The sequence below is a fragment of the Hippocampus guttulatus genome, chromosome 9 (genome assembly GCF_054856545.1).
Source record: "Hippocampus guttulatus isolate MCC_2025c chromosome 9, RoL_Hgut_1.0, whole genome shotgun sequence".
In the NCBI taxonomy this organism is placed as follows: domain Eukaryota; kingdom Metazoa; phylum Chordata; class Actinopteri; order Syngnathiformes; family Syngnathidae; genus Hippocampus; species Hippocampus guttulatus.
The window spans coordinates 8,131,110-8,143,361 of NC_141269.1; the positions used below are offsets into that span (position 1 = coordinate 8,131,110).

The following is a 12,252-nucleotide window of genomic DNA, read 5'->3' on the forward strand; positions in this document are numbered from 1 at the left end:
GGGACACTGTGTCTTTGATAGAGAGATGTTTCACTCCATTGGGCACGCCAGCGTAGTTGGCAGCAGGATGTAGCTGCTCAAAATGGAGCCTGCGTACGTCACCATGAGGCACTTTCAACCTGAAATTTTACCCAGGTGCAAATATTCAGTTTTGCTTGTATTTTTTTCAATTAAAAAAAAATACTGTATTGGTAATTTTCTTTTTTTTGTCGTAATCTACTTGAAAGTGATGAATTGAAAGTGCATAATGAAACTGTACTTCTGCCACACTTTGGTCACTTATGATTATTGTCCTTTATTTAATATTTAAAAGCAAAGTAAACTATTTTTTAAATTATTTCTTAAAATAACGTTGATTTGTGTGGCCTCGCTACTCTAAACACGGTATTCTGATTAGTATTGCGTTTGTGAAATAAGCGGCAAAATCCACCTATTTTTATCCATCTCAGTGAGCGGCCATTTTGTCACTGCCACCTGAAAATGTCATCCCGGTTGTTCAGAGCTCAGGAAACGACCATGTATGGCTGAGCTTGCAAATGTCACATGACCAAACTCCGAAAACAAGCGAGCCGTAATTGTCACTGGAAGCCTGAGAAAGTGTGATGTCGTTTTTAAAAATGTATTAACTAACCGTTAACTAGCGTTTTCCTTTCTGAATTCTGACTGTAATTTCCCCATTGCGGGACAAATAAAGGGGTATCTTATCTTATCTTATCTTAATGGCTTTGTGATTCACAATGTGAGTGATTTATTATTTTGTGCATCTCAAGCACAAACAAACTAAACTGCAGCAAAGTGCGTGTGCGTGGATAGTACTAATGGTGCATTATATTTCACCAACTGGCACACATTCTGTTCTGTTTTTATACATATATATTTTTTTGTTTTCATTCGTCATCGTAGACACCTTGACGTTTATGTCACAGCCAAATGTGTTTGATAACACACGGCACCAAAAGAAGCTGAACAGGTTGAACGAGGCATCCTTTCATAAGAGCAATAAGACTACCGGTACATTAAAATCCTCCATTAATGTTGAAAGTGCCGGCTTAAACGTAGAGAAAAGTGCTTCCTTGTGTTATATCATTTAACTCATTCACTCCCTCCCATTTGCGGCTATAAAAATGAAAGGCCCATTGTTTCACCTGGGCTCGCAAGGAATGTCTTAATTATGCATGATTACTGGGTGATATATTCTTAGCAAAAGTATGTAGAACATACTAAAATGATTCACGCACGTGTGTGTGCCAAACTCTTCTGCGATGTTAGATTGTTTTCAGCCTGTTGCATAAATACTGTATGTTCACAAACGTACAGCACTAGGCCAAAAGCTTTTATTGCTTTAATGAGCTTTTTTTTTTTTTTTTTTTTTAAACAACAGTCATTTTGTCATGGTTGCAATAACATTAGCAGGAAAATACCAAAGCAGTTTCCATATTTGTAAAGGGATGGCATGCGAGTCAAGGAAGAACCCGTTCCATTTTGATGAGGAACGAGTTAAAAGTGTGGCTCAAGGGCTTTATTATTTTGTGTCCTTATGGCTGTGAGACTTTGCCACAGAGTCAGCAATTAATGCGTGCCTGGTCAATGGAGGCACGGAACCCGCAATGCTTCACTTTGCTTTCTGCCCATATATTTGAACTGAAATTATTCCGCGCAGCTATTTCAAGGATGATATCGGTGATGATTGTTGGATTGAAAAATAAAATCGATGTCAAGCACGGACCACAGAGCTAAAATGGAAAATAATTTCACATAATCATACAGAAATTACGCTCTTTTTTTATTTTATGCTTCACATGCCAGGGAAGAGACGGCATTGTCTCACATGCCTACCCTGACCCTGACAGGAACGAGTCCAGTTTTTCTTAGTGTTCAGTGCAGCGAATCGGCCATGTTGTGCCAGTACTTTTTGCACTGTTGTGTAGTAATACATTTCTACAGCAGGGGTGCCCAACCTTTTTTGACCAAAGATCTACTTTTCAAGCAACCAACCACCCACGATCGTTAGTGTACACACACACACACACACACACACACATACACATGCTCGCATGCATGCCATGATGAGCAACAGCCATAACCCCTAATGTGAATGAAAACAGAAAAATGTTCGTGTGAATGTGAGTGTGAACTATTTGTCAATTTGCATTCTGAGACTGACGGGCGACCAGTCTACAGTAGTCGCCACTTCTCGCCCAAAGTCAGCTAGGCTACGCTCCAGCTAACCCATGACACTAATGAAGATGAGAGCCATAGAAAAATTGACGGATTGGATGACTTTCTACTTCGACCAAGACAAGGCATGACAGCTGTATTTGTATCGCACATTTTATTTAACTGCAGATTTCCAGATTAAAAAAGTTTGATGCGCAGCTAGGTGGCACGGTGAGCAACTGTTTAGCACATCCGCCTCATTGTGCAGAGGTTCAGGGTTCAATTCCAGCTGGGGACTACATGTGTGGAGTTTGCATGTTTCTCCCTGTGCCTGCGTGGGTTTTCTCCGGGTACTCTGGTTTCCTCCCATGGTCCAAAAACATGCATGTCAGGTTCATGAAAGACTCTAAATTGTCCCTAAGTGTGGTTGTGAGTGCGAATGGTTGTTCGTCTATGTGTGCCCGGTGATTGGCTGGCAACCAGTTGAGGGTGTCCCCCGCCTGCTACCCAAAGATGGCCGGGATAGGCTCCAGCACATGAGAGTAAGTGAAATAGAAAAAGGAAAGATGGATGGATGGATGGACAGATGATACGCTGCTCCCACTTTTTCAGGGGCCAAAAGTAATGGGAATCATAAATCACACAACTTTCTCTTTCTAAATACTTGGTTGCAAATCCTTTGGAGTCGATTACAGCCTGAAGTTTGGAACGAATCAACGACATCACCAGATGCTGGATTTCATCCCTGGTGATGCTCTGCCAGGCCTCTGCTGCAACTGGCTTGAGTTCCTGCTTGTTCTTGGGCCATTTTTCCTTCAGTTCTGTCTTCAGCAAATGAAATGCATGCTCAGTCGGGTTCAGGTCACGTGATTGACTTGGCCATTGGATAACAATCTACTTCTTTGCCATTTCCAAAACAAATAATAAAAATAACTTTTCGGTTGCTCTCACAGTATGTTTCGAGTCATTGTCCATCTGCACTGTGAAGCGCAGTCCAATGAGTTCTGATGAAGAATCCATTCTGCCGTCCCATCATCAGTAAATATAGTACAGGGGAAGCGGTTCCGTTGATAGCCATATCCGGAACACGCCATGGTACTACCACCAATACGGAGGACATTCCCAGTGTGTGTATAAGCGTGTATGTGTGTGAACAACCTCCTGAAGGAAACCACTGCTGGCTTCCGAGTGTTAACCTCTCCAAGAGTGTGGAGTGGGAATGTGATGGGCTGGCAGCAGTGTGGGTGGGTGTAAAAAAAAAAAAGGGGGGGGGGGAGGGGGGCACCCTCCGTCTCATTCCCCTGTGCCAGGGTTGAGCATTCCTCACCCATCCAAAGACCGCTTAGCAGCCCCCGCTCACTGCCTCACTCTTCCCCCCCACCCTCCTTCTACCCCTCTCCCATTTAATAACTTCCCTTCCGTCCATAGTTGCTTATATTCTCAATCATTTCCTCACTTTCCTTCCTTCCTCTGAGGATTCCCTGCGTCTTTGTGGCCGCTCTATTAGCATGGATCCGGGCGAGCACATTTGTGATGCTAGACAACACTTGTGCACTGTGCCCAACTGCCTGCCTTGCCCGCCTGCTAAAACAAAAAGGGCCTTGTTTGTCTTCATCCTCTCGTTCCCTTTGCCGCTCTCCTCAAATGGAGGCACAAACGTCTCAGGACCATTCGGTCTTCCTTAAGCTGGGAGTTATCATTGTGCCGTGGATGAAATGGACACGGTTGTGAAAGGGCAAGGTCCGTTGCTTTCCTGAATGAAACTGACCAGCCGCACAGGGAGGTACACCTGCACGGTCGTATAAAATTCACCATTCAAAATATTTGTGTAAACTCTACAACATTGCAATCATAGTCACAAAAGACCTCTCTGACAATGTTCGTCAAAACGGAACATTGTTGTCTTTGTCAAGGCAGACGGGATATTATTAGAATAGAATGGAATACGCTTCTGTTTGTCCATTTACACCATTGGTAGCCTTGACTGATGTTTTACACTTTTTTTTTAGGTACCGTAGGTAAATATATATTGACTGTTGGTTCGATGTGTGTTTGTAACACTACATTTTGGGGCTTCTATAACTGCATTTCAAATCTTTTTTTTTTTTTTTTTTTTAATGCAGAATCTGAATTGCATTAGACTGCGGCTCGTGAGTGAAGCAACTGTGCGGGGAAAAATTCATAAGTTGCCCGGGCCAACACACTTCCCCGCAACAATTAATTACAACAAATGCAGCTCATTTTCGCATTATGTAAATCCATTCATTGGTTTAATGTCCTTGACATTTTGGCCGGTACATGCGTGCAATCCATACAGCGATATAAGAGAAATAAATAAACTTTTAAAAAAAAGGTTACTTGTGTGTGTAATTTCTATTTTCATGTTGTCCCTGCGGCCTTTTACAAATGTTGAAGGCCAAACTGGATGAGTTTTTTTATTTAGAACATGCAGACACCATTTTGAAATGAATAAATAATAAAATATTTGAAATATCCAAATGCCCCCCCCCCCAATAAAAGGAGTAGGAAAAATTGCAAACCCCCGTCACCTCAAATCCTCTTATCATAAACAAGTGCAGTCTGAAATAGAAATATGTATTTTTCTGGTGGAAATCTGGTAGCTTGTTGTTTTTGTACATGCGTTGTGCTGTTTGATATGATACTATGCCGGCAAATTTCATTCGATTTTATTTGAAAAAAGAGTGATTGCTCTTTTTTTCCATGGGGTGATTGACCTCAAACTGCAGTACAACAGTGTAAAATATAATAAGGGACCAAAAGATGGCTTTGTGGTCTGTGATCACCAACATTAAAATACAGTAACGTAGTCGGTGTTCCCAATTAGTGTGTTCCCAATTTGCATTACTGTAAGCCACACTCATGGTGCATTAACATTGCACTTAAATGTGGAAAAAGAAAACTGTGCCAACTGTTTGCTTCAAAAGTAATGCATGTAAAATGTTTACATCAAAAACAAACACTGCTTGAAGATTAAATGCAAATGCACTGAACTGTCATTCAAAATGTTAACAAAAAACAATATCCTGCAGGCTTGTGGTCACCATATTTGAAGTATATTTAATTCCCCGTGGCTGTTGTTTTCTTGAGTTGTTACGTGAGCACATACATAACCTTTGACACGTGCAAGTGTGTACTTGATGAAAATATTGGGCAGATGTGCAAGCTGTGCTGGTGTGCTGCGATGAAGTGCTTGCAAGGTTATGGCAGGCTTGCCCTTTCATAAGCTTTGACTTTAGCCAGCTGCATGGGCCTCTGCTCACATGTCAGTACTCTTCTTGTCCAAAAACTTTTAAAGGCTTTTGTTTTTACTTTTTTTTTTTTTTTTTTTTTTTTTGTGAAACAGAGACAAATCTTTAATTTTCTGCTCATTATTAAAGCGTTGTTTCTGCACAACGCCCAGCGAGAGCAAGTATGAAATCAACGAAAAGAAACGAGGTCAAGCACAATCAACATATGGTGAAGCACCATACATTATGATTTAAGCCACATTAATTGGAAGTGTGTGTGTGTGTGTGTGTGTGTGTGTGTGTCCTCAATTTTGCATTATTGATTCATGTCATGTTTTAATCAACAAAAGGATATATATTTTTTTAAGAAAGTGTGTGATTTATCCTCCCCTCCTTTTTGAGAATTGAGTTGAATGAAATATCCTGCAACAATTTGGTTGTTGCAGCAAATGGATTTCAACACGTGCATTTTATTTTACTGGTACTAGACAGACATCATATCAGTCAGTGTTTATTCAATAAGACTGACCTTGTTGAATTCTCTTTTGTACTAAACACGATAACACAATTAACTGCAATTCTTCCCAAAAAATTGAATTGGTTGATTTTTCTATCGACCCCCCCTACAAAAAACATGAGTAATTTTCTTTGAGCTTGGTAGGCCTCCAGTAACACAGACCCTCACAGGACAAGAAAAGATATCAGTCGAATTGGTCATATGATTATATTCAGTTAATAATTCCATGTGTATTAGTTTTTAATGAACGTTAAGAGACGCACTTTGGTACAGCCGACTCCCCTCCGCCACCACAGCACAATAAACTGGAAATTCTCCAAACAGGCCAACGTCCTTTCCTGCAGCTACCAATCGCTCATCGTCTACAACAACCCAAAAGAGTGGCATAATAATAATAATAATAATAATGAATAATTAATCATTGCTTTGAATGGACATGTTTTTGTTTATATACAGTAGATTCAAACGAATTAAGTAAGAAAGAAGATATAAAACTGAATACCAGCACCACTCGTAAGAAGGTTAATCTTAAAAATATATTTACAAAAACAGCCCAAACTGATTCGACAAAAAGATCGTCAACACAAAACTTAATCATACAAAATATAACGGATCCTCCCATTATAAAGAAAAGAATGATACTATTATTGTTGTTTTATCTTGTCGATAAACTGAATGTTAAAATGCATTTCAATTCAATCTGAAGTGTAACAAATGGCATTTTGTAAAACCCGATTAAACATTCCTGCGTGTGCGCGTGATCGGGGCCTCCCCGTGTACGTCCTCCTGATGCACTTGCACACTTCAACAGAAATCGTCCAAATGAGGCCATTGGGAAAAAAAAAATTCGATTGGCTGATGAATAATTGACATGACCAAATGTGAGAGGAGGTCAACCATAAATTATTGATGAGCCGTCATTTTGTAGGAATGTCTGCTTAAAATAAAACGGATTACGACACACACACACACACACACACACACACACACACACACACACACACACACACACACACACCTCTCTCTCTCTCTCTCTCTCTGTCTCTTTTGCTCAGAGAGCGTATATGCGAACAACTGACTGAACGGGTTATATTTAATGAACAAATAATAAATGCATTTAATTTTAAACCCTCACAACGAGTTTTTTTCAATTGAAATAGTATTAAAAAACATTTGTGCTCTCACTTTGAGTATTGTTTTTCACAAATCCTAATTTAAATCCCTATTTGTGCACATTACAAATCGTGTGTGTGTGTGTGTGTGTGTGCGTGTGTTCTATTGCCTCTGAAGTGCAGAGGAAGGCTCTTTGCATGCTGACTCCTCTGGAAGACACTTTAAAATAATTTATTTTAGTATTATTATATATATTTTTTCAGTAATTTTTTTCAAAATCAAGTTAGCAGCCTCAATCCAATTCGTGCATTTATTTTAAAAAAATGCATAAAACTACGGGAGAGTATCGCTATACTGTCCCGTTGAAAAGTTTGGGGTTACCCAGACAACTACGCATTCCATGAAAAATTCAGACATTGTTGATATGGTCAAAAAAAACCCCACACAATATCATTTCGGACAGCTTTTTGGGTGATTGTTATACACACACACACACACACAATTAAAAATATGACTTTTCTGGGGGACAGAACGTGCAAAAGCCAACTCGCATAGATCATGCACATGTCGATTCTGCAAACCCTTCTGACATGAAATGGAAGTGACATGAGAAGCACGCCAGCGTTTTCTGGTCTTCTGTTGCGCACTTTCCGAGCGGTGCCACACGCACACGCACGCGCCCGCGCAGACAAGCGCCTCACACTGCGGGCAAGGGGAAGCCTAATCCCCGCCGGTGCTCCTAATGCCACTAAAGCCGCAGCTGCTCGCCGTGCCCGCTCCGCAAACTCCGCACTGCGTTTATTGAAAATTCATCTCTCCTCCTTACCTTCACCACACAATCAATAATCACTTGCGCGCGCACGTGTGTGTGTGTGTGAGAGAGAGAGAAACAAAGTGAGCTATTTTCTGCATGCTAGTTTTGGAGTTATTGTTTTTTCCCCCCCAATCTTACGCTGTGATTTTTTTTTTTTTACGCACGGAGTTGCGATTCGATATTAGATGCGCTTTCATCTTGAAGGGGGAGGCGATGAGGGAATAAGGGTCCCCCCACCCCCGGTCGATGTGCGTTGGGATCCACACACACACACACACACACACACACACGCACAGAGGGAAAGAGAGAGAGAGAGAGCGTAGTGCGAGTCTAAAACAGATCCGGCGCAGGACGCGCGAAGCAGCCAACTCTTTTCTCGTTATTATTATTATTATTTTTAAATAGACATACCGAGCACAGAGGGGCACGGACTTACTGTGCATCCCGTCCCACTTGTCTTTTCCACATTGTGAGTGCGAGCTGAGCGCAGAAGCGGAGCGATCTGCAGGACAAGTTTGGCCGCACAAGGACGCACGAAGACACTTTTTGGCGCGGACGTCTCGCAACGTCGCCGAGCGGCGTTGAAAACCCTCGAAAAGAAATCACAAAAGAGATTTTTCCCCCTTGTCGTCTTTTTTTTTTTGTGTGTGCTGTCCTCTCGGAGTGAGGACTCACTTTTAGAGAGTGTCTGAAGGTCTGTTTTGTGTGGACGTGTGTTAGTGTGTGTGTGGAGGCTTCCGGCAACAGGCAAGAGAGCAAGTCTTCCTCCCTCTCTCACTTTTTTTTTTTTTTTTTTGGAAGCTGAACTTTTAAAGGAAAATGGGGCATTGAGAGTGTTGGCAGATCTCCCTGCGCTATAATGGTACGTGCTGTGTAACTCAATAGTTTGCCTTTGTTGGCTGCATGGACACGAGCGTGTGCGCGCGCGTGTGAGTGAATGTTCAGCTAAACGTTGTTTGGCTGCGTTCGAGCGCTTTGCTTACTTGGATGCACACCTGGCTCGTGTGTTTTTAGATGCAAAGGGGGGTGGGGGGGTTATTTTTATTTCATCCAAGTGCAACATAAAATTTGGGGAAAAGAGCAAGAAATGTGACAAATGTTTATTATTATGACAAAAATTTCACAGTGAATATTTTATTCAAAAGTGTGATTTTTTAAGTTTCTTTTTAGAAGTGTCTCGCAGGCCGGATGAAATGATTTAATAAACCATGTGTGGCCCACGGCCCGCGGGTTTCTCACCCCTACTTTAGAAAAAAATGATACTTGAAAATGTGATTGTTTTGTGATATGGCCGATTTGTTTGCATAAGAGATGCAGAAAAAGATTAAGATATCCTTTATTTGTCCCGCAATGGGGAAATTACAGTCAGAATTCAGAGAGGAAAACACTGGGTAGGGAGAGGGGGGGGGGGGGGGAGATGCCAGGTCAAGCTCTTAAAATTTCTTATCAAGATTTTTATTTATTATTATTTTATTTTTATCTGTACCATTGAGCACTTACTTTGTGTATATGCCACTGCATGCAGGGGGCGGGGAGGTGAGGCACACAGAGAGTCTTTGTACCCCCCCCCCCCCCCCCTTGAACAAGTGCTTTAATAGCCCAAAGAGGATGTGAAAGCACCAATGTCGACCTATGGAAATTAGGCAAGCCCCCCCAGAATAAAATTCTTCTTTTTTTTTTTAACTACTTATTAATTCTCCAGCAATTCAAAACAAGTCTAATATTGCCAGGGTTTTTAAACACTTTGCTAATTGTTTAGTTAGTGCATGCGAGAAGATATAAAGGTGAGAAAAAAATGAAAAAGAAAATGATGACAAGCAGGTTACTACTTTAAAGATTTTGATTGTGATTTTCAGTGTGTGCATGCCCAAAAGCATGGGCCTCTTCTTTATTTATTTTTGGTCTTAATTCTATTCTTTTATTTACAAGTATATACTTATATACATCATTTGCAGTGGACCGTTCCAATAAGATCCCACTTATGATTCATAGGATTATAATTTAATGCTAACATCGTCCATTAAATGTTGGCTATGACTATTTTGGATGTTTACCATAGAGCAAAACACAAAAATGACTGTTGAGATGATTAATATAAAAGGGCCTTTAGTAAATAGTTTTTAAATTGTATTTTCCAAGCGGCCTCTTCTCAAGTTCATTTGAGTTCAACCTGCATTTTCTTCACATTCCCACCAGAGTGCCAGGCCAACCTTGACTGTGGGAAATTGAAGAATTTCACGTAATTTGTCCGCAATTCTTCTATGCCAGCGACATACAGTGACAGACAGGGTAATTCAACGCTCTTCCACTAGGTGGCAGAAAGTGAAATTAACCTGTGTGGATTCCTTCAAGTCGCTTTTTTTCCAGCTTTGTGTTCATGTCAAGAGGGGCAAGACTTCCCAGTTTCATACTTTGTGTGATGTTTTTGTTTGGTGGCGTGCCGTAAGATTTTTTTTAAATGTTGCCTTGGTGTCAACAAAGGTTGGAAACACTGTTCTTAAGTATTTAGTCCTCAGGGAATAACTGCTAAATAATTGGTACAACTTTTGCCAAGATAAACATTTTCTTAACTGTACAAGAAGCAATAGTAAGTAATTCAGCGTTGTTAACCATCACACAAGTCTAAACAGAAGCAAGCTAGTATTGTTAAAAACAAAAATTTGATGACAGCTGCACTTTAAAAAAAAAATTCTAGTTATTTTACTTTTGCTCATGACTATTGGTCATTTTTAGCATTTTGTTTTGAATAGCCAGGTCACAGTTTCATGTCCCGCATTCCTGCGTCACAATAAGTTCCATTTTCTGTTCTATGGTCGTCGGAACGTTTCCAACCGACTGTGCTGAAATCAACTGTGACATCATACAAGCGTTTGGTGGTTCCACTTTAACTGTTTCATGCATCCTGTAACCTGATAACATAATCAGCTCTCCACTGTATTTACCGCTGTCCCTGAAAGGGTTCAAATCTTTCCAAGGCGCGAATGAATGATGACTAACGTTGGATTTCAGAATCAAAAGACGTTTTGTGCCCATCTGGTGTTACATACCACAACGGCCTCTCCAAACTTGTGATTTGTAACATCGTCCCTCCAATTATCTTTCATTGAAACGAGTCATGAAACATCCGTGTGTCATCGGCGGAGATATCCCTCCTCGCGGTTATGTTTTGATTGGGTTGTTAGCAGTTCCCAGTCGGTGGTTGTACAGAAGCAACTTCTCAGTCAAGTGGAGGCCAAGACGTTGGCAGCCTGTGAAGTGGGGGTAGGGGGGGAGGAGCGGGCACACCACCTCCATTATTCCATTGGCTTCTAAAGAGTGTAATTTCACCTAAGACGTAACCTTGCGAGCTGTTTAATATAATGCGCTGATTTGTTCCGTCATGCTATGTGCGCTGTAACGCCACTCCGCGTTTCCTGCCCGTTGCCGAACTCGGCAAAAAAAAAAAAGGATAACCACAAAAAACACCCTTGACGACACAAAGGGATGATTGTGCCAGCCGTAACCTCATCGTTAAAAGCGCTTGGAGGCCATGAGTGAGTGTGGTTTGGCTCATGTAAAATACCTCACCTCGATATGGTCGCATTAAGAGAAAAAAGGAGCAAATGAAGATTTGGGTTATCTTGACGTGGTGTGGAATGCAAGCAGCGTGGAGGCAAAAACCTGCCTGAAATGTTCTATGTCAACCGAATTTCAAAAGCAAGATTTTACACACTCCAAAAAAAAAACAAAAAAAAACCTTTTGGATTTATAAGCATTTAAATTCGGGGCTGACTTCACTTCTGTTGGCAGCTTATTCCTTTTCTGTGCAGCGTAACAGCTAAATGCAGCTTCACCATGTTTACTTTGACCTCTGGGCTCCACTGATCGACCCAAGTCTGCAGCTCTCAGAGCCCTACAGGGTTTATTTAGCATTTCTTTGATCTATTCAAGACCCAAACCATTCAGTGATTTATTGATCACTATCAGAATTTTAAAATCTTTTCAACAACTAATTGGGAGCCACTATGAAGCCTTTAGAACTGGAGTCATATGTTCTGAGAATGAACAAAGTACTGCAAAACAGTCAATTGTTCTGCCCATAGTTCATATCTTAAGGGACCAAAAACAAGTTATTTTATTCATTAAATATTAATCAACCGATTAATTGGTTATCAGTTGTTTTGTTTTTTTTCTGTGCCCTTTTCGGGCCCTACAAATATTACAATTTACCTCGCCAAAGCTATATTTTTTCCACAAAACAGCCACACTTTGCATTGAAAACATTTTATTTTTCAGTGACAAATTTTTGTTATGACAAAACTATTATTTTCCTTCTCTGGGTACTGCGGTTTCCTCCCATGCTCCAAAAGCATGCATGGCAGGTTAATGGAAGACTCTAAATTGTCCCTAGGTGGGATTGTGAG

The 12,252-nt window shown here is 40.9% G+C and overlaps 1 protein-coding gene across 8 annotated transcripts in view; it reads left to right on the forward strand.

Moving 5' to 3' along the window:
• Positions 1-8,432: 8,432 nt before the first annotated feature.
• Positions 8,433-12,252, forward strand: part of nfixa (nuclear factor I/Xa) — a 130,262-nt gene continuing 126,442 nt past the window's right edge. For all 8 annotated transcript variants that reach the window (XM_086120095.1, XM_086120102.1, XM_086120103.1 and 5 more), the window contains exon 1: positions 8,433-8,711. In XM_086120095.1, coding sequence (XP_085976221.1) covers positions 8,709-8,711 — 3 coding nt within the window. In that variant the 5' untranslated portion in view covers positions 8,433-8,708. The remainder of the gene's footprint in view (positions 8,712-12,252) is intronic.